Genomic DNA, 20,321 nt, shown 5'->3' with positions numbered 1-20,321 from the left:
AGCTCCCCGGGCCACACGGGAAGCCGAGGCCGGAGGGGAAGGGCCCTCGTCCGGCCAGAAACCCGGAGTCAGGACTTGGGGGCTCCGTCCTTCCTAGTGGCAAGTTCCCCGCTGGGACAGGAACCCCCGCCAGCCCCCCAGGAAGCAGACCCCTGAGGCTCTACTGGGGATTTACGGCGGGGGGGGGGGCACGGGCCTGGGAGGGCCGGGAGGGCCTGGGGAGCCTGCTCACCCTGAGCTGGGGTCTCAGTGATTTCGGAGTCTGGGGTCTACCCTTTGGGCATGTCAGCTCGCGCACTGACCGGCCTCCCCCGCGGCTCCTTGCGGGCTCTAGCTGCGGGCCGGCCCCCCCAGCGCGGGCAGGACCATATTCCAAACGCCAGGCCCCGGGTGAGAAGTCTCCGTGGCTGGCTCTCCGCTGGCCGGCCTCTGAAGTCTGCCCGGGCGGCGCCCTTCCCAGGATGGGGCCCCAGTGTGACCTCACACGGAGGGGGGCTTTGTGACAGGGCGCCTCATCACCGGCCCGGGCAGGGGGAGGCCGGGCGGGGCCTGCCAGCCTGGGAGGGGATCTCCATGTACTCACCCAGCGGGGGCTCGGCCCTCCCGGAGCCGCCAGTCTGGTGGGGAGACGGCGGCCCCCGCCCTGCCCAGACACGCCACGGCCGGACAAAGGGGCCCTTAGCGGAGGGTGACGGGGCCCGGCACGCCCCCCCCCCCAAGGTTCCCAGCGCCGGGGGCTCGGCCCCACATGATCATGGGCACACAACTGGAGTTAGAGCCGGAGAGGGGCGTCCGGCTCCTCATCTTACAGATGGGGAAGAAAAGGCCCCTGGACGGAGCTGCAGGCCCGGGCCCTTAACTGACAGCCAAGGAGCGGGGTCAGAATTTGAACCCGAGCCTGAAGCGCCGAGAACATATTCCCCAAAGGGGTCTCCAAGTGAGCAGTGGCCAAGACGGGTGGGATCAGCTCCGAGACACGGGGAAGGGGAAAGCTGGGGCTGAGACAGAGGGAACGGCCCGCTCTGCACCTCTGTGCCGCGGCCTGGGCCGGCACGTCCGGCGGCCCTGCCTGGGGAGGCTCTGGGAGGAGGCGCCCTCATGGTGGACTTAAAGCTTGGCCGGTGGAGGGGCCGGGGGTGAGAGAGGGGCCCCGCCCCCTCCTCCGGCTTTGTTCTGGGAAGGAAGTCGTCCAGAGACCTGCTTGGCCCAATGGATGAAGGCTCGGAAGCGACGAAAGATGGGGGGCCCTGGAGGAAGCAGCAGGAGGGACATGGGAGCCCGTTCTGGGGCTGGTGTCAGAAATAGCAAGGCTGGGAAACGGGGGACACGCAAAGGGGGGTCAAAGGTCAAGAAGGAGTCTGAGGTCGGAACCCCGGGGCCCTAGAGGTCAGTGGGTGCTCGGGAAACAGGACGTTAGGAAGCAGTTCGGACCACAGTGGGGGAGGGGCCGGGGGTCTCTTCTGGGCCGTGCTGCCTTCGGGTCGGCCGGAGGAGACGCCCTGCACTGGTGGGAGCTGGAGGAGAGAGAATCAAGGCCAGATAGCCACGGAGCCACTGGTCTGGTGGGGACACTAGGGGGCGTGACCCCGGGGAAAGAGTGCTGAGAGTTCTCGGCCATTAGCAAAAGGCCCCCCCAAAGGAGTAAGTGCCAGAAGGGCAAGACCACCATGGCTGCCGGGGGAGGGCGCCTGCATGGTGAGAAGAGGCGAGAGAGGGGAGACCCAGACACAGAGAGAGGCGGGACAGAGAGACAAAGGAGAGAGGATGGGGAGAGAGACAGAGGAGATGAGGAGACAGGCGGAGAGGAAGACGGCGTGGGGGGGCAGACACAGCCGCCGAGGACAGATGATGTCACCCCGGGCTGAGCCAGAGCCGCCGGAGCCCCGCCTCGCTCTCCCCGAGTCCTCCAAGGCGGCGGCAGGACGGAAGTCAGGCCGCCCGGGACGCCCGGCTCCACGTCAGTGTCTGAGCGGGCCCCGGCCGGTCGCCTTCGTGGCCATTAGAAAGGCTGTTTTCACCCACCAGGGGACGTCTCCACCCGCTTGGGGCGGACGCCCCCTAACTCACTGAGGCTTTGCAGCCCCTCGGTCACCCTCAACCTTGTCTGGCCCGTCTGCTGGGACGGTTGGACCAGGGGTGGCGGCCTGCAGGGGCCTCTGGGAGCTGCGGGGGGGGGGGGCCCTGAGGTGCTAGTTCTCCCTGAATATCCCACAAGTGTTAGAGGAGATAGCTAAGTGAAATTTTTTATCTATTTCCTGGCAGACAACACTGGCCCCTTATTAAGAAGATTATGGTTTTTTGTTGAAGTTTTTTTTCAATTTTCAAAATATATGCATGGGTAATTTTTCAACACCGATCCTGGCAAAACCTTGTGTTCCAATTTTTTCTCTCCCTCCCCCAGATGGCAAATACTCCAATTTATGTTAAGGATGGTAGAAATATATATTAAATCCAATATATGGGTTCACATTTATACAGTTATGTCGCTGCATAAGAAAAATATCAGAAAGCAAAAAAAAAAAAAAAAAAGAAAAAAAGAAAATAGGAGCGAACCACAACAGAAAGAGGGAGAATGCAGCTCCCCGCGGTCCTCTCTGCTTGGAGACGGCTTTGTCACTGATCAGCTGGAAGTGAGTTGGCTCTTCTTTATGTTGAAGATTTCCACTTCCATCAGAATACATCCTCGTACAGTAACATTATTGAAGTGTATAATGATCTTCTGGTTCTGCTCGTTTCACTCAGCATCAGTTCCTGTAAGTCTCTCCAGGCCTCTCTGTATTCCTCCTGTTGGTCATTTCTTACAGAACAATAATATTCCAGAACATTCATATACCATAATTTACCCAACCATTCTCCAACTGATGGACATCCATTCATCTTCCAGTTTCTAGCCACTATGAAAAGGGCTGCCACAAACATTTTGGCACATACAGGTCCCTTTCCCCTCTTTAGTATTTCCTTGGGGTATAAGCCCAGTAGTAGTATGGCTGGGTCAAAGGGTATGCACATTTTGATACCTTTTGGGGCATAATTCCAGATTGCTCTCCAGAATGGCCGGATTCTTTCGCAACTCCACCAACAATGCATCAGTGTCCCAGTTTTCCCACATCCCCTCCAAGATTCATCATTATTTGTTCCTGTCATCTTAGCCAATCTGACCGGTGTGTAGTGGTATCTCAGAGTTGTCTTAATTTGCATTTCTCTGATCAGTAGTGATTTGGAACACTTTCATATGAGCGGAAATAGTTTCCATTTCATCATCTGAGATTGTCTGTTCATCTCTTTATTGGTTGAGAGGGGCTTGGACACTTCCCAGCGTGTCACTTCTCTCAGTACTTTGGAGCTGAGGCCTAGAACGTAGCCCGCCGGGATTAGAAGGGGAGCCCCTGAGGCGGGCCGAGGCGGTGGGTGCGCAGAGCCAGCTCCAGGAGACTAAGGGGGAGGGTCCCTAAAGCCACCTGACTGGCTCCCCAGGCTGGGCTCCAGCTCTGCCTGGCCCTGGGCCTTGGCTTCCCCTTCTGTAAGTAGCCCGCCCTACTCTGATCCACCCCTGCCTCAGTTTCCCCGTTTGTGAAAGGAGGGGACTGGCAGCACTGGGGGCGCAATGGGTGGAGCACAGCCCTGAAGTCAGGAGGACCTGAGTTCAATCCAGCCTCAGACACTTAACACATCCTGGCTGTGTGACCCTGGGCAAGTCACTGAGGGTTACTACGGCAACATCCCATCCCCGCCCGTGCCCGGATCTGGACGAGAGCAGCGCCTCCCATCGGGCGCTCCAAACGCGCGCGCGCTCACACACACACACATACGCCCCTACGTCCTTTTCATGGCGCCACGCTCAGGCGCATGCGCACGCCGCCTCAACAGCTCTCTTCCCGGTCCTGGTCTGAGAACCAATCAAAGTGCTCCGAGGTCCAGCTGGCTTTTCATCGCTCCACCCCCCTGCGGCTAAGGGAGCGTGCTGTCTCCGAACCCATAGCCAATCAGAGAGCGGGGAGGCCGACTTTCCTTCGGCCCTTCCTTCCATCCTCGCGCTCGCGGCGGCCAATGGCCGGGCCTGGAGGAACGTTTCCCCGCCTTCGAAGGCGGAGCTAGCGGCGGCTGCGCCAAGATGGCGGCGAGCGGTGTGGGGCGGGCGGCCTCCGTAGCGTCAGGGGCCGTGGGCACGGCGGTGAAGCCCGTCTTCAGCCGGGACCTGAAGGAAGCCAAGCGGCGAGTGCGGGAGCTGTACCGGGCCTGGTACCGGGAGGTGCCCACCACTGGTGAGGGGCCGTCCGGCGGGGAGGGGGCGGGGCGGGCGCTCTCCGTCAAGGTCGTGATCCCGCCGCTCTTAAAGGGACAGGCCCTGAGTTTGTGCCGAAGGGGGACTGGGACGGGCGTCCCGTGGCTCCGCGGGGATGCCGCTCTCATGGAGGGAAAACTGAGGCGCGGCTTCCCCGGCGAAAGAGCCCAGAGACACCCCGGGAAAACAAAGGACGGGGCCGAGGTCACGCAGGCAGTTGGAGCACTAATGGTTTTCGAACCCTGGGCCCTTCAAACACTTTAGCCCCGCGTTCTCCGCCCCCTCTCCCTGTTTCCCCATCCCTGCAACAGGTCTGGGAAGATGTCATTTTGCAGGGTAGGAAACAGTCACAGGGAGGGGATGAGGCAGGTCCAGGGAGCTCCTGTAGAGGGCGCCCTCCCCCCAACTCCAGGACCTACCAGACTAAGAAGAGGAGGGGGCAGTGAGCATCAGTGCCGGGCTGGGGGAGGAGGGACTGTTTCCTTCCTTGTCCCGGCACAGCAGTCCCGTCTCTCCCCCCCAGAGCCCGGATGCGGCCGTGGGCTGAGTGCTCTCGTCCTGGGGGAGCCGGCGTGGGGGGGGTTGCCGGATGTGGGCCCGGCCTGCATTGGGGGTCTCCTCCGCCCCTTGGCCGTTGGGGCTCCGCCTGACCCGGACCTCGTTTGTCCCCAGTGCACCTTTTTCAGCTGGACATCTCGGTGAAGCAGGGCCGGGACAAAGTCCGAGAGATGTTCATGAAGAACGCCCACGTCACCGACCCGCGGGTGGTGGATCTGTTGGTCATTAAGGTACCGGATGCCGTGCACTTTGCCAGTGTGGTCTGGCACCCTCACCGCACCCCTGGGAAATAGGTGTGGTCCCCATCTTAGGGATGGGGACACTGAGGCAGAAAGTGGCTGGCCCAGCGAGGTGTCATCTCAAGCAGAGGCGTCTCTAGTTTTGATCCAGGCCCAAGAGAAAAGCTCCTGGAGGGGCCGGGGTGGGCTGGGAAGGCAGGTCTTGGCCCCCTCTCCCTGCAGGACCCTCACTTTGGCAGCTGCATGGAGGGCCAGTGGGAGCCACTGCCGCCTTGGACATCAGGACCGACCGCAGCAGAGAGAGAGCGGTTCGGAGATAGCAGGGGGTGATGGACACATGTTGGGTTGGGGGTGTGTCCAGGCCATGGTGTGAGAGCTGGGTGAGCCTGATATTCATTCTGGTGGAACCCCCTCGGGCCCATTGTCCCTCTTCTGTATCTCGAAGGGTGAGGCAGAACCAGTGTGTGTGGGCCATGTGTCAGGAAAGCATTTTCCTGGCCACCAGCCCCCCACCCCCACGAGGGGGCGGGTGACTGACACCTCCCTCCCTGTGCAGGGAAAGATGGAATTGGAGGAGACAATTAAAGTCTGGAAGCAGCGAACCCACGTCATGAGGTTCTTCCATGAAACGGAACCCCCAAGACCCAAGGATTTCCTCTCCAAGTTCTATGCTGGTCACGACCCGTGATGAGACTCTGGAAAGAGGCACATTTATTTAATTCTGATACTGCAAATAAACTCTATGGTGGAACCTTTGTGTGATGGGATTTCCTGAATGGGCCTGGCCTGCCGGGCCTGCTCTCTCTACATCGCTTGGTGCTCCTGGCGGGGGTGCTGGCAGTTAGGACTGGCCAGCCCCTCCTGTCAGACCCTGGAGTGGCTAACTTTTAGGGATCCTAAAATCAGAGTGGGAAGGAAACTCGGGGTCCCCCTCCCCTTGCCAGCATTCCGCCCCTGTCCAAAGGCCTCCCATAGTGGGCTGGCCTATTCCTCTTTTAGCCAAGGGAGCTCTCCCACCCTGTCTCTGCAGTGTCTGCTTCCTACTGTCCTCCACTCCTCCCAGGAGGAGAAGGTTGCAGATGTCCCCACTGTGTTCCTGTTCCGGGGCAGGTTTCACTGAGGCAGGGGCTCCCTTATGACTTGGAGAGTTTTCCCAAGTTGCTGCAGCCACAAACATCAGTCCCCAGATGTTTAACCTCTTGCTGATGAGCCCTTCCCAGTTGCCAAGGCAGGCCTCGTACAATGGTCCTCCTGGGAGACCGGGTGCAAGGCACTGGAGGAAAACGAGGACCTGAAACATCGGGCTTTCAATACCACTCAGACCTGTGTTTTCAGATATGAGAATGGAGACACGAGAGATGAAATGAGAATAAAGGAAACTCAAAACTTGTGTCCGGTTCTATGCCAAGAGAAGTTACCGATGAGATGGATGGATTTTTTTTTTTTTATAGAATGGCTTCAGAAAAAAAAATGAATGAGCTCTGGGTGGACTTACAAATGAAAAGTGCGCTTCCATATTAGGGAGAAAGGTGTCCCTTCTCCCATGTGGCCTTGATCCCTGCAGAGTAAGAAATCAGTTCCTCTTGAGGGCCTGCAGGACCGGGAGGCTAACCCACCCAGATTCTGGCCTGGCCCAGAGGGCACCCAGCCTCCTGTAGCTGAGGACAGGGTGCCAGAAAAAGCTAGTCCAGGATGGTCCTCCTGGGCAGGCAGTGTACCCCCCACCATCTCCACAGCCGACCCCCCCTCTGTGCTCCTGGGAATGGGACCTGCCTGAGCCTCCAGTCGGCGGCCCGCAGCTGACTCCCAGACATCACCCAGGAGACGGCACGCACACAGACAGCCCCACCCCGGCCTGGGTCACAAAGTGCTATTTATTCCTAGTTCAGTGCTCTGGGGCCGCAGCCTGGCCTTCACAGAGGGCCCGGGAGCTCGGGCTAACGAGGCTACGGATACACGCCACGTCCACTGGGTCATGCAGGGATGCCAGTCAGGGAGGTGAGGGCTGAGGGCGGGCGCTCTGCCCCTCTGCTTCCGGAGAAAGAGCATGATTGCTACAGAGGCTTCGGCATCAGGCTGGGGCCTCAGTGGGGCCAGGGTACCCTGTGGTATAAAGCAGAGCTGGGGTCAGAGGAGGCAGCGCTGTCAGCTCTTCCTCCTCCTACTTCCTGGTGGCCATGATCCCAATCGGCCTCTAACAAAGGCTCAGGGGCTCTTGGAGGGGAGGGGGACACCCCCTCAGCCTCTCAACCTTCTGCCCCAAGCCCACCTGTTACTTCAGCTCCCCTCTCCAAGGTCCAGCCTGGGATCAACATGGGGTCATGTCACATGACCTCCTTCATCTCCTGTGTTAATAGTTAAGCCAGGCCTCTCTTCTGGGGAAGAATGTTTATTTTCTTGAGAATAATTTAAAAACCATTAAATTAAGAAATCCTCAGGATTTGACTCCTGGCTTCCAATTTTTAGCCAAGTGACAGCAGGAAAGCTCTTTAATTTCTTGAGCCTCAGTTTACTTATCTGTAAAATGGGTCAAATCTGGTCTCAGACACTTAACACTTCCTAGCAGTATGACCCTGGGCAAGTCACTTAACCCCAGCGGGGGGGGGGGGGAAATGGGGCCTTGCAGTAAGTACCTCAGAGGCCTCAGTGAAGGAGGCATTTCCTAACCTCCTTAGAAGGTTGGCCTGGAAGGCTGGAGACGTGGGGAATGGGAAAAGTCTGGCCGGGAGCACGGCTCTGATGCTTCCCTGGTAGCATCTGCCAAGTCTGGGAGCCTGTTTCCTCATGTGTGTTCTTGACCTCTCTATCTTGTGGGGTTCTAGTTGGGCTCAGTCCGTCATCCATCAACACTGACCAAATGCTACTCTGTGCCCTGGCCTGAAGGAGGTCAAGCCCTCGAGGTTTACCCGAGTCCCTCTCCGACAGCCGGGCGTCTCCAGACAGCCTGGCCCAACGCGGCTCCCCTTTCCATGGCACTGAAAAATGGGCAAAGCGCTTTCCGCAGAAAGCCTCGTAACCACACTAAGGGAACTGCGGAGGCAGAGCCGCCCCGGGCCCACTGGCGGGATCTGAATCCAGACCCCGAAGTGTGCTGGAAGTGTGCGGGCTGAGCCTCCTCTGACTCTCCTGCCCTTCAGCCACACGGAGGAGCCCCCTGGCCCGGGAGGGAGAAATCGAGTCTTACCCACTAATCATCGTCGTCATCATCCTCGGGAACAAAAATGTCGTGCTCTTCCAAGAGGGCGGCAAAATTCTTGCTAATGAGCGTCCCAACATAGAGGAAGGGAATCACAATGGAGAAGACCCGGAGGAGGCCGAAGGACATCTGGAGGATATGAGACACAGGAAGGTACACAAGGGGCTGCAGCCCCCAAACTCCTCATCCTTGCACACACAGGGAAGCCAGGCTGGGAGCAAGGTGAGCCAGGAAGTAAAAGGCCAGGGGGTGACGTTTGGGGGGAGGGAGTTCAAGAAAGCATCCCCCAGGCTAAAAACAGGCCCCCGTCCGGAGGTACCCAGGACACGGACAGCCGCCAGGCTCTGCTCTGGGCACGGTGGCCAGCTGCTAGGAAGGAGGGCCCCTCAGGATGGTTCCTCTGACCCTTGGGGCTTTAAAAAGGGCTTCTGTTCATGCTCAGCTCTGGCCGTGGGCCCGCTGGCCAGCAAGCGGAGCCTGGAGAAGGGAAACCAAGGCCCAGCAATGGTTCTGGAAGGACCTGGGACTGACCCCTGACCTCCCAAGCCAAAGCTGGGGGTGGGGACACAGGACAGGGCTTTGGGCCGGGCAGGACAAGTCACTCCACTCAGACCTTCCTCACCCTCCCTGAGAATCGGGACCATCCTTGCCCTTTTCCAGGAGCCAAATGAAGTGATTCTGGGGGAGGGGGATAGTGAAAACGGCCAAGAGTTACAAAGCACCTGCTTTTTCAATGCTGCCGTTATCCCCATTTTAGAGATGAGGAAACCGAGGCGGGCAGAGGTGGCCAGTCTCACCCAGGATCCCACATCTACCCAATGTCCCGAGTCCCCCTTCCGGACTCCAGCCACTGCCCCTTATGCCCTTCATTAGGAATGACTCCTCCTTCCCCAGTGGCCCGTTAAACACATCCTGGACGGTTACTGCTGATCTCGGGGGGTGGGGGGGTATGGCCCCGACCTACGCCGGCCCGAGGGGTCGCAGCCCCCCATTGGGGCCCGGAGCCCAGGCCACCACCCTCCTGGTCCTCAGCTCTGGCCACGCCTTTAACTGCTTCCGGGACGCCCCCGAGGCCTCCACCATTGGTCAGTTTGTCCGCCCATCAGCGCAGCCAGGAGCTATGATTGGCCCTCCCACAAGGTCCCTGGCGCGGATTGGCCGTAGCTCTACCTCGCTCCACCCCTCACTTACTTTAGCCGGCTTGGGTAAGATGGCTCCGCTGCGGGTAGCGATGAGCGATCGCGAAGGGGCCGGGCCCTGGCCCACGCCGCTCCCGGCTTTCCGCGCGGCGGGCCCAAGCCCGAGAGCCCCGCTCCGCGCGGCCGTCCCCGTCACCAGCCAGCGAGCCGCTCCCAGCGACATCTTATCCCCAACCTCACGGACGGCCTGACCGCTGACAGCCGGTGCCCGGAGGAAAACGCCCACCCTCGGCTCTCGCGATAGCTCCCGGCGAGATTCCTGGACTTTCCCCCTGCTCGCGTCCGAGCGGGCGCGCTCTTGAAAAGGGGGAGGACGGGGGCGGCGTGCGTCCCCGATGCATGGTGACGTCACCGACTGCCGTACCCCGCCCCTGGGCGGTCCTGAACTCCATCCAAAGAGCCGAGCCCTGGCGCGAGGCTGGGCTGGGATCACCCATTTTACTGAGGAGCCACTGAGGCTCTGAGTGTGGCTCCGCCCAGCGGCAAGGAGGATACTCCTGGGACGCCCTAGAGTCTGGGGCCTAGCCTGACAGATGAAGGCCCCCCTCTCCGTGCCTCAGTTTCCTCGGATGTAAATCGGGGACTGTAAGAGCGGCACCGACCTCAGGCTGTCGCTCTGCCCCGACCCCGGTCCCTGTGATCTTTCCCCTTGGGTGGGTGGCCTGGGCGAGATCCCAGAGCCCGTGGGACCCCACGTGCTCCGCCCCTCAGGGGCCGCCTCCCCCTGCCTGCTTCGTGCTGCGAGGTCGCAGAGGAGAACGACCTTCCTGCCCTCCAAGTTCAGGGGACCCCCCTCCCCTCTCCTAACCCCCGCTCCCCCCACCTCTCCTGCACAGAATCTTCCACCGCTGCCCTGCCACCTTAAGGCCCCCTGGGGGCGGGGGGGGGGGGGGGCGGGGAGGCACTGGGTGGGGCTCAGAACAAGGACACAAGGACACTCTGAGGGTCTTCTGAAGAACTTTACAGTTGGACGTATGACAGGGGAGACCCAGGCCCAGGACCCGGCCTGTCGGGCCCCGGGGGAGCAAATGAGAGAAGCCCCCCAGCTGGTCAGTGCTTGTGCCCGCGGGCGATAACCCACAGTCTTCCAGAATGAAGGGGCTATTACCGAGTTTTACAGCTGGGGAAACCGAGGCAGGCTGCAGGCTTGTCCACACAGTGTCTGAGGCTGGATCTGAACTCAGATCCGGCCATCTGCAGCCTGGGAGAGACTGAGTGGGGGGTGGAGACAGGCCGCCCCACCCTTCCGTGGGCTTGGGGCCTTCCTTGTCCTGCTGGGCAGGAAGCGGATGCTGACTGAGGGGAGACTTTGGCCCTTCCACCAATCCTCAATTTCTTTATCTGTAAAGGAGTCATCACAAGCCCTAGCCACTAGGCGAAACGGTCTCCTTGTTACCCTTTTGCTCAGGTCATGTCCAGCTATTACTTCATTCAGAGTTGTTAAAAGAGGTTCCCATCCTGGTTACTTTTACAAATGAGGAAACTGAGGTTCCGAGCTGCTCAATGGCCCCCTTCTGGCCCCCCAGCCATTCATTAGCCATCATTCCTTGCCGACTTTTCTTCCGAGGACCCTGAGTTCTGTGTCCTGAAGAAAGAGGGGCCTCACACCTTTCTGTGGACAGTGGCAGTCCCGGGGGAGGGGGTGGCTCCCTCGGAGCTGATCCAGGCCCCCACAAGCAATGTATGGGGGGGAAGCCCGACTCTTGGGAGTGGGGAGGTCAGGAGCCCCATTTCTTGCCCTCCCGGCCCCTCACAGTCCACCCCCCAGGGCTCTGGTCTGTAGCCACTCCCTGCGGAGGTCGATGATTTCCTGGCCGTACCAGTCATGAAGCTTGGGAAAGCAGGAGGTCTCTGGGGACACTGGGCTGTCGCCCCCATTCAGGGGCAGGCAGGCCTGGCTCCAGGCCCAATTCTCTGCCGGGCGCCGCCGGCCAACAGGAGCCGGGGGCTTTGTGGCCCCCTCATCTCCTTCCGTCTCTGCCGAGGGGCCGCCCTCCTCCAGCTGGGGGGGCGGCCTATCCGGAGGGGGGCCGGCAGAGGCCCAGGCCTGGGACCTGGGGGCTGAGCTGCGGGAGGCGAGGCTTAGCTGTAGCTCGTGGAGCTGGCCCTCCAGCTCCTGCACCAGCAGCCTCATGTAGCCAAAGCTGGCCCTGGAGAGCACCTTCACCCAGGCCTCCTGGACCTCCTGCTCCTCGGCCGCCAGCACGTAGGGCCGCAGCCCGGGCGCATCGAAGCGGATGGCGAAGGCGAATTCCTGGGGGGCCTCGCAGAGCTCCACGGTGCAGCCCTCCAGCACGATGAGCCCCAGGGGCGGCCGGCTCTCCTGCCCCTAGAAGTAGAAGAGCAGATTCCCCTTGAGCACAAACCAGCAGCGAGGGGTCGCGGGCTGGCGGCCCCCTGGGGTGCTGCAGCAGCGTAGGAAGCCCTCGTGGTCCGCAGGAGAGCCGCTCGTAGCGTAGTGGGCCACGCTCTGCTCATTCAGCTTCATGGCACCGACTCCCAAGGCCCTGGGGAAATGGGGGAAGCCCAGAGAGCTGAGCAAGGGCTGGGGCTGGCTGGACTCACAACCAGACGTGCTCCTCCCCCACAAAGGTGGCTGAGCTGGTGCCAGCCCCCCACTCCCTAAAGGAGTCCGCCTCTGGCCTATGTGGGAATTGGAGCCCAGTCCTGGCTCTGGGAGCTCAGGCCCATCACTCAGTCCCTCCATCTGTCCAATTAGGCAGTAGGTTTGGAGACCCCTGAAGCCCCTTTAGGGGGGATTCTGGGAATGACATCCCAAAAGACAGAGGGGAAAACATAGTGTGAGCTCTCTATTTAGCCCCCCTCCTCACTTAAATTCTCCTAGAGCCCTTTGGGTAAAGGTGGGATTAACCCTGCCCCCATCCCACCCCCCCAACTGTGCTTATTTGCCCGTGGGTCACATGGACTGTAAGCCCTTGAAGGACAAGGCCCCTCTCATGGAAACCAAAAGCTGTGCTTTGATGCAGCAAATGTCGGGGCTGCCACTGGTGTCCTTGCAGACACTGTCACAAGACATCACTCTCGGAAGGGGAAGGAGAAGAAAGATGGGAGAACCTGGGATGATGGGAAAATCAATAGGATCAAGGAAGTCTCACTTATAAAAATCAAAGCTAAACCCCTTGTTTTATGGGGCCCAAACCGGGAAGTGGGTCAAGACTAGAAGTCCAGGAGGGGCCTGAGAGCAGAGGGAGGGGGGAAGGGGAGGGAAGGGGAGAATGGGACAGGACTGTCCGACATTCAAAGAACCTGGAGTGATTGGCGTTTAGGGCATACCTGCTTAGGTCAGGACTGCTTTGGACCCAGCAGCTATGGCCCTCTCTCCCAATTGGGTCTTCTGTCAAACGAAGGAGAGGACTTTTGCCTCATCTGGTCCCTCAAAGTGCTAAGCCTAGAATCCTATGACCTCCTCTCTGGAGCCCTCCCATTCTCCTGGGAGCAGAAGGTCTGGCAGCCTTGATTTCCCCATCTGTAAAATGGAATCCCTCCAGCTCTGATAACCCGGAGTCTTCATTCTCTGCCTTTTAAGGCTGGGGCTGATAAAACAAAAACAAAAACACTGAGTCCATTAGGTCCAAAGGCTGCAGAAGGAGGGAATACTATAATCCCTCACTAGCAATGACATTCTGGTAGGACATTCTCATCTCATGCAGAGTCTAGAGATTCTGCAGGAGCATGTCAGGAGGATCTCTGCTTTCTTTCTGTCACACTCAGGGCTGAAGGAAGGCTGTGCCACGGTACTGCAGGGTCTCCCCGAAGCCAACAAGCATTGAAGCAATGTCAAGTCTCCATGCTCAGGGCTAGGAGCGCAAAGCAAGGCAAACCCGGGCCCTGCCCTTGAGAAGCTTCCAGTCTAATGGGGGGATGGTAGCACGTTGAGGGGGCTGTCAGGGGCTGGGGTTTAGTGACCACTAATATTTTATATCACTTTCCCCAGAATGTAAGAGCTGGAGCTAACATTCAGACTTTGGTCTGACAGCAAAAGGCACCTTCCCCTTCCCCCAGCCGGTGGCCTGGGCTGCCGCTCTGTTCTTGGGTGGGGGACAGGGAGGACAGAGGGGTTTGGCCCCCTGGAGGACACTGACCCCAGCCCATCCCCACTCTGAAAGCAGACGGGGGCGGCGGCAGCCCCAGAAGGTGGCGGGGCCCAGGTTATCCAAACACCAAGTCTGCTGCTATCACTGGTCGTCCCCACCCCGACCGCTATCCCCACTTGTTGCTATCACTGGTCCCACCATCCCCAGGGCCCCACAAGTGGCTTCACCCTCTGACCCTGTCCAAGGTCCCTCCTATTGTGGGATTCCAGGGGAGTAATTCTTCAAGCCCCCCCCCCAAGTACTTGCAGACTCCAGGCACGTGTCACTCTGTCTCTCTCTCTCCCTTTTGGCCCCCACCCCGGGGATCTGAGACTACCTTCTGGGGAATGGGTCCCCCGGAGCCCAGCATGCTCCTGCTGCCCACCCACCTACCTCAGAGCAGATGGGGGAAGGGGAGCCAGAGGAGGAGGCCAGGCTCTGGAGCTGCCGGAGAAGCTACGTGGCAGCGCCCCTCCACCCCAAAGACACACTTGCACGCTCCACCCAGGGACTCCACAAGGGGAAAGTGGGGCATTACCTTGACTTTGGCTCTCAGGTCTCCCTTCTCCAGTCCCCCATCCCCATTAGGTAGAGAAGGCGGCGGGAAGGAGGGCTCGAAAGAAGGCAACGGCTGAGGGGAAGGGCTAAGGCTGGCCGCCCTGCCTGATTTGGGCAGAGCACAAGCACCCGGGGTTTGCTCCGCAGCTGGATAGAGGGAGGAAGAGGAGGAGGCAGAGCCCAAAGGAGGGCCCTCCCACCAAATGCGGAGGCCCGGAATGGGAAAGGGAAGGGGCCCCTGGAGGGTCACAGCTGCAGAGACCCTATGAAGAGAAGGGCAGGGCTGGAAATGGAGGCTGTCAGGGCAGGAGGCAGCTCAGAACCAGGGGGTCAGGGCTTTAGGGGCCCGAGAGCCAAGAAAACAGAGATAAAACTGGAAACTCCAAAAGTCAAGTATGATAACGGTCCGTATGAAAAAGTCACCAAAAAGGGAAAAGGAGCCACATGGGCAAAACTTTTTGCAGCAGCCCTTTTTGTAGCCTCGAGAAACAGGAAACAGCGGCTGCCCATCAGCTGGAGAACGGCTGAGTAAATTAGGAATGTTATGAATATGACTGTTCTGTAAGAAACGACCAGCAGGAGGATTTCAGGGAGGCCTGGAGAAATTTACAGGAACTGATGCTGAGGGAAATGAGCAGGACCAGGAGATCGTCCCGGGCCACATGATGCATTCTGATGGCCGTGGCTCTTCTCTGCAAGGGGGTGATTCACGTCAGTTCCAATGGACTTGGCATGGAGAATGCCATCAGCATCCGGAGAGAGACTGTGGGGGCTGAATACCCATCAAAGCACGGCATTTTCACTTTGTGGCTGGTTGTAGGTTTGTCTAGTTGCTTCCCCCACCCGTTTTTTTTTTTTCCTTTTGTTTTCATTTTTCTTTCACAACATGGTTAACATGAAAGCATGTTTAAACTGACTTTAGAGGAATACTCTGTACCACGATGCTTGCGATCTTGGGAGGTAATGGAGAAAAATAGTTGGAACTCAAAAATCTTACAAAAATGAATGTTGAAAACCATCTTTCCACATCATTGGGAAAATATTATTGAAATTGTAAATAAAAAGAAATCATGTTATTGCCCCCCTTCTTCCTCCTCAGTTCTTCATTACTTCATTCCTCATTGTTCTTCATTACTCTGGGGCTCAAATATAAAATCCTCTCCTCATTAGCCTCCCTCCCCCTTTCAGTCTTCTTCCACCTGAGATCCCTCCCTCTGCTCGGTGAGCGCCCTCTCCTGGCCCTCTCCGGGTAGCCAGCTGCTCTGCACTAGCCCGGGCCGCTTCTCGTGCTCCTTCCCAGAAGCACTCGCGGCTCCCGTCCCCAGCTCACATCTCCGAGCTGCTAGGAACTTTGCTGGGCTCTCCTTGTGGCCAGCGGCTTCCTCTGCCACAACCTCCGCTTACCTGTCTGCGCCTACTGTGTACAGTACCCAGAGGACCATGAGCGCCGTGAGGGCAGGGACTGGTTGGTGCCTTTCTGGTAGCCCCGGGGCCGAGAGGAGAAAATGAAAACCTGTTGACTGATCTGGGAACTGGGAGCATCAGAGCTGGGAAGGAACCTGGCTACCGGAACCCTGGCGCTAGCTGGGAAAACCGGGGTAGCCAGAGCTGGGCGTGGTCCCGCCTAGTCCCCGTGAAACCTCCCGGGGGATGGGGCTAGGTCATGGTTCATCTCCATCGCGCGGGGCCCTGGGACGTTGGCACCCCCTTTGGGGAACGGTATCAAACGCGAGAAGCCCAATGGATGGATTTGCCAAGGAAGCCGATTGTTTTGCAATAGTTATCCAAGGGCGGAGGGAGAAGCCCCGGGCCGCGTCCCTCCCGGGGACATCCGGGGGGAGAGGGCGAGTCCGCCTCCCATTCCGCTCGTTCCTTCCCCACCCCCGCCGGGTAGGGCGTGCTACCTCGGGCCGCCCGGGCTGGGAGCGGAGGCCGGACCTCCCGGGCCTGTCATGAGAGGGGCGGGACTTGCAGTAGGAGAGTTCGGAAGGGCCGCGGGGCGGATCTCCCAGAGGGCGGGCCTTCTGGGTGACATCACTCAACCCCGCCCCGTGGGGCTCCCCTGATTGGTCGGTGGCTGCGGGGGGGGGGGGGCGTCACGTGTGTGTCGGGCAAATAGCTGGCGTTCCCCGGGCTCTGGCGGAGGGGTCGGAGGTGCAGAGCTGCGCAGGTTTGGCCGCAGCTGTCCAGGTAAGTGGCCCGGCTCCGGGACCGCGCGGCGATGGGGAGGGAGTCCCGTGAGCACTCCCAGGACTTCTCCCCTGCCTCAGTTTCCCCCTCTGCTCCTCTAAGTCTTGTCCACTTTCCAGCTCTGCCCGCCGATCTACATTTGCAGCATTGAGTGTAAAAGAGCTTCGAGCCTAGTGTAAGGCAGGGGCTCGCGCCGAGTTGGGGGAGCCCCGGACGCATGGCACGCACAAAAGCAAACCTCCCCGTCCCTCAGTTTCCTCTCTTGTAAAACTGGGGGAGGGACTGGACGAGACAGTTTCCAAGCCCCCTCTCCCACTTCCCCGACCGCTACCTCCCGCCTTTTCTTCCCTAGGAATTCTCTCCCCTTCTCGGGCGGGAGGAGTCTGGGAAAGTTCTGCAGACTCAGAGCCTCTGTAAAATGGGCTTAGGGGCCTGGCTGCATGGGGATGGGCTTCGTCCAGGGTGGAGGGAAGGGGGCCCGAGGGTTGGGTGCCTGCAGATCTCCAGCCAGGCTTAGAGGTCCCTGAGACAAAGTAGGTCCTGCACCTGTTGTTATTAATTGGGAACGTGAGGGCGGGGCCCTCCCCGTGTGGGGAGCCTGGGATCTCCCCCGGAAGCTGCGGGCCGGGCCTCCTGGGAGGCCCCCTCGTCCCCCATTCGTGTGCACCCCAAAACCCTGCCCTGGAGCCGGGGCGGGCGGGCAGTTGTACCATTAGAGGCCGGGGGGCGGTCTCCTTAGAAGTTGGGGCGGCTGCTGTTCCTGTGAGCCCCAGGGGAGAAGCTGCGGCCCGGCCTGCTGCTCGAGCTCCCCCCTCCCCCCAGGTCTCAGCCATGAGGCTCACGGTGATCTTGCTGGCCTTGGTAGTCCGGGCGTTCTCTCTGGAAAACGGGCTGCTGAGGACGCCCCCCATGGGCTGGCTGGCCTGGGAACGCTACCGCTGCAACACCAACTGCAAGGAAGACCCTGATAATTGTGTCAGGTGGGCAAGGGGGGGGGGCTTGAGAGGCTTACGGCCGGGGGAGGAGGGCGCTGGAGAGGGTGGCCGCTGGCAGGGGGAGGAGGGCGCGGGAGGGGGTGGGAGGAGGGCGCGGGAGGGGGTGGGAGGAGGGCGCCGGAGGGGGTGGCCGCTGGCAGGGTCCGTGGGCGGGGTTCCCAGCGTTTGGGGAAGGGCTTTGTTTGGCCCCCGAGGGTCTGAGCACGGGCTCCTTGGGCCGGGGCAGCGAGGACCTGTTCATGGCTATGGCTGACCGGCTGGTGGAGGACGGCTGGAGGGACCTGGGCTACGTCTACCTCAACATCGACGATTGCTGGATGGCGCCCGAGCGGGACGAGAATGGCGCCCTGGTGGCCGATCCCGAGAGATTCCCCCACGGCATCAAATACCTGGCGGACTACGTAAGCTTGGGCCGGGGGAGGGGCGGGCCCAGCCGGGCCGGGCCGTCCCGAGCGCCGCTGTCTCCCTCGCCCGCAGGCTCACGCCCGCGGCCTGAAACTGGGCATCTACGAAGACATGGGCAACAAGACTTGCATGGGTTACCCGGGCACCACCCTGGACAAGGTGAAACTGGACGCGGAGACCTTCGCCGACTGGACCGTGGACATGCTGAAGCTGGACGGGTGTTACTCGTCTTTCCGTGACCGGGCCCAGGGTGCGCCAGTGACTGAGTGCCCGGGCCCACGGGAAAGCTTGTGGGAGGGGGCCGGGCCTGCCCTGCACCGTCGGTGCCCAGGCTAGGGGAGTGTCTGAGGGAAGAGCTGGCCTAGAAACAAGGGGGCAGGGCTGCCCTCCCTTTAGGGGCTCCCCCGGCCGTGCCAGTCACCACAGGGCACATTGGGCTTTGCCAGTCCCCGTTCTTGGAACTTCTGTGACAGGGTGTTCGTCCCTTTGCAGGGTACCCTAAGATGGCCAGAGCCCTGAATGCCACGGGCCGCCCCATTGCCTACTCCTGCAGCTGGCCGGCCTACGATGACGGTCTCCCCCCTAAGGTGGGTCTCCCCTTCCCCCCCCTGAGCCCTCAGCAGGACAGAGACCAAGGGGAGGCCCCTGGGATGATGGGGCTAAGAGGGTCCAGCCTGAGCAGAAAGGGGCTCCAGATCCCTGTGGGGTTGGGATGGGGGGGGGTTGTGGTGCATCCTCTCCTGCGGACCAGGAGGGCCCACCTGGCCCACCTGGCCCACCTGGCCCATCTGGCTCACCTGGCCCACCTGGCTCACCTGGCCCACCTGGCCCACCTGGCTCACCTGGCTGCTGCTGATTTCCAGGTGAACTATACCCTGCTGATAGAAATATGCAACCTGTGGCGTAACTTTGATGACATCCAGGACTCGTGGGAGAGCGTCCTCTCCGTGGTGGACTGGTACACGGAGCACCAGGATGTGCTGCAGTCCGTGGCAGGCCCCGGCCACTGGAACGACCCGGACATGGTAGGGGTGGGTGCGGGGGAGGGCCCAGGCGGGCCGTGGGGGGGGGGGGGGGGAACGGTGCTCGAGCCCACGCCTGAGTGACTCGGGGTCCGCCTCTCTCCGTTCCCCAGTTGCTCATAGGGAACTACGGCCTGAGCTTTGAGCAGGCCAGAGCGCAGATGGCCCTCTGGACGATCTTCGCCGCCCCTCTCTTCATGTCCACGGACCTCCGCGCCATCTCGCCTCAGAACGTGGACATTCTACAGAACAAGCTCATGATTAAGATTAACCAGGATCCCTTGGGCATCCAGGGGCGCAGGGTCCTCACGGTATGAGAAGGCTGGCTGGGAGCTGGCAGCCGGGGGCACTGCCGCGGATGGAGGGGGCCGGGCGGAGCAGCGTGGGGGCCCCCTTGGGAAGTAAGCGCCCTGTACCCACCCACGGGGGCTTGGCCATACTTCCCCAGCCGTCCTTCCTCTTCTTGGGGAGACCTCTCCCAGCCCTGAAGGAGGCCCCCAGGCCGGCCAGAGCTGGGCAGGTGGGGGGCTGAGCCGCTTCCGGCTTCTCTGCCGCAGACCAAACAAAGGATCGATGTCTTCCTGCGCCCGCTGTCCAAGGAGGCCAAAGCCATCGTCTTCTTCAGCCGCAGGGTGGACATGCCGTACCGCTTTCAGACCTCTCTCCGGGCCCTGAATTTCACCGACTCCATGTTGTATGAGGTGAGGAGCGCCTTGGGCCTGGGCCGTCCGTCCCAGCTCTGGCTCCCGGGGTCCCCCCGGGGCGGTCCCGCTGACCCCGTGCTGGGTCCTGACGCTCGCCCTCTCTCCTGCCAGGCCGAGGATGTCTACACAGGGGGCATTATCAGCGGGCTCACGGTGGACACCAACATCACTGTGGTCATCAACCCATCGGGCGTGGTCATGTGGTTCCTGTACCCCATCATGGACCTGGAGAACCCCATGGTCGGAAAGAAGCGCCCCTGGTTGTGAAACTTCATTGGATTCCAACTTGCAGCCTCGACTGCCCGGGCTCGGGAAGGGGGCGACTGCCCGCCGGCGCCGTCACGGCTTGGCTGGGCCTGAACACGCTTGGGTGCCTGCCTCCACTCCCTGCCCCGCCTGGGCCGTCCGGGTCCGAAAGCCGGGCCCGGCTCTCACGGGAACTGGTGATTCTGAAGCCTGACTGATTCATGTGTGTCTACCTCCCTTCTGGGCAGAGGGGCGGCGTGGAGGGCGCTGCAAGCTCTGCCCCCGGCCCTCTCCTGGTTGCCCTGGACCCTAATAAATCTGCTCTTTAACGGGATCATCGGTATCGGCTCTGATTGGGGGCAGGGGGCACCTCTGGGTGCAGCGGAGAGCGCCTGCTGGCAGCAGAGCTTGTGGTGTGGCGCGGGCCGCTGTCCCCCCTACCATGCCCAGGGGCCTTGGGCTGGGCAGCCAGAGCTCATAGCTGCCTCCCTGCCCCCGGCCACGCTTTGCCAGCCAACTGCGGGCTTGTGGGCAGAATTCACATTCATTGGGGTCTCTGAGCGGTCCAAACCACCCTTGGGACAGAGTAGGACTCAGCCACAGCTTGTGAATGCGAGGCCCACCAGGAGGGGC

At 60.7% G+C, this 20,321-nt stretch overlaps 4 protein-coding genes across 4 annotated transcripts; 2 read left to right on the top strand and 2 right to left on the bottom strand.

Annotated features, from left to right (window-relative positions):
* Nucleotides 1–4,033: 4,033 nt before the first annotated feature.
* Nucleotides 4,034–5,830, top strand: NDUFA6 (NADH:ubiquinone oxidoreductase subunit A6). Its single transcript, XM_074271858.1, has 3 exons — nucleotides 4,034–4,262; nucleotides 4,955–5,070; nucleotides 5,636–5,830. The coding sequence occupies exons 1-3, from the start codon at nucleotides 4,112–4,114 to the stop codon at nucleotides 5,765–5,767; spliced, it is 399 nt and encodes a 132-aa protein (XP_074127959.1). The 5' UTR covers nucleotides 4,034–4,111; the 3' UTR covers nucleotides 5,768–5,830.
* Nucleotides 5,831–6,935: 1,105 nt separating this feature from the next.
* Nucleotides 6,936–9,768, bottom strand: SMDT1 (single-pass membrane protein with aspartate rich tail 1). Its single transcript, XM_074271859.1, has 3 exons — nucleotides 9,467–9,768; nucleotides 8,264–8,404; nucleotides 6,936–7,182 (listed from the first exon to the last, which is right to left on the bottom strand). Exons 1-2 carry the CDS (start codon nucleotides 9,635–9,637, stop codon nucleotides 8,267–8,269), a joined length of 309 nt encoding a protein of 102 aa, XP_074127960.1. The 5' UTR covers nucleotides 9,638–9,768; the 3' UTR covers nucleotides 6,936–7,182; nucleotides 8,264–8,266.
* A 1,315-nt stretch (nucleotides 9,769–11,083) lies between these two features.
* On the bottom strand, nucleotides 11,084–17,149 carry PHETA2 (PH domain containing endocytic trafficking adaptor 2). The gene is made up of 4 exons (XM_074269661.1): nucleotides 17,027–17,149; nucleotides 15,956–16,073; nucleotides 14,107–14,441; nucleotides 11,084–11,803 (listed from the first exon to the last, which is right to left on the bottom strand). Exons 1-4 carry the CDS (start codon nucleotides 17,147–17,149, stop codon nucleotides 11,225–11,227), a joined length of 1,155 nt encoding a protein of 384 aa, XP_074125762.1. The 3' UTR covers nucleotides 11,084–11,224.
* On the top strand, nucleotides 16,215–20,022 carry NAGA (alpha-N-acetylgalactosaminidase). The gene is made up of 9 exons (XM_074271854.1): nucleotides 16,215–16,316; nucleotides 17,139–17,296; nucleotides 17,538–17,712; nucleotides 17,789–17,966; nucleotides 18,209–18,303; nucleotides 18,580–18,741; nucleotides 18,852–19,049; nucleotides 19,296–19,439; nucleotides 19,554–20,022. Exons 2-9 carry the CDS (start codon nucleotides 17,148–17,150, stop codon nucleotides 19,707–19,709), a joined length of 1,257 nt encoding a protein of 418 aa, XP_074127955.1. The 5' UTR covers nucleotides 16,215–16,316; nucleotides 17,139–17,147; the 3' UTR covers nucleotides 19,710–20,022.
* The last annotated feature ends 299 nt before the right edge of the window (nucleotides 20,023–20,321 follow it).

Source organism: Sminthopsis crassicaudata, chromosome 5 (assembly GCF_048593235.1).
Source record: "Sminthopsis crassicaudata isolate SCR6 chromosome 5, ASM4859323v1, whole genome shotgun sequence".
In the NCBI taxonomy this organism is placed as follows: Eukaryota; Metazoa; Chordata; class Mammalia; order Dasyuromorphia; family Dasyuridae; genus Sminthopsis; species Sminthopsis crassicaudata.
This window is presented reverse-complemented; position numbering and strand designations above follow the sequence as displayed.

Coding starts and splice junctions, on each gene's coding strand:
- NDUFA6 (XM_074271858.1), top strand. CDS start 4,112: ATGGCGGCGAGCGGTGTGGGGCGGGCGGCCTCCGTAGCGTCAGGGGCC. Junction 4,263..4,954: donor CCGGGAGGTGCCCACCACTG/GTGAGGGGCCGT, acceptor GTTTGTCCCCAG/TGCACCTTTTTCAGCTGGAC. Junction 5,071..5,635: donor TGGATCTGTTGGTCATTAAG/GTACCGGATGCC, acceptor CTCCCTGTGCAG/GGAAAGATGGAATTGGAGGA.
- SMDT1 (XM_074271859.1), bottom strand. CDS start 9,637: ATGTCGCTGGGAGCGGCTCGCTGGCTGGTGACGGGGACGGCCGCGCGG. Junction 8,405..9,466: donor TCTTACCCAAGCCGGCTAAA/GTAAGTGAGGGG, acceptor CATATCCTCCAG/ATGTCCTTCGGCCTCCTCCG.
- NAGA (XM_074271854.1), top strand. CDS start 17,148: ATGAGGCTCACGGTGATCTTGCTGGCCTTGGTAGTCCGGGCGTTCTCT. Junction 17,967..18,208: donor TTTCCGTGACCGGGCCCAGG/GTGCGCCAGTGA, acceptor GTCCCTTTGCAG/GGTACCCTAAGATGGCCAGA. Junction 18,304..18,579: donor ATGACGGTCTCCCCCCTAAG/GTGGGTCTCCCC, acceptor GCTGATTTCCAG/GTGAACTATACCCTGCTGAT.
- PHETA2 (XM_074269661.1), bottom strand. CDS start 17,149: ATGGCTGAGACCTGGGGGGAGGGGGGAGCTCGAGCAGCAGGCCGGGCC. Junction 14,442..15,955: donor CTCGCCCTCTCCCCCCGGAT/GTCCCCGGGAGG, acceptor CCTGGTTCTGAG/CTGCCTCCTGCCCTGACAGC. Junction 11,804..14,106: donor ACCTGAGAGCCAAAGTCAAG/GTAATGCCCCAC, acceptor TTCTACTTCTAG/GGGCAGGAGAGCCGGCCGCC.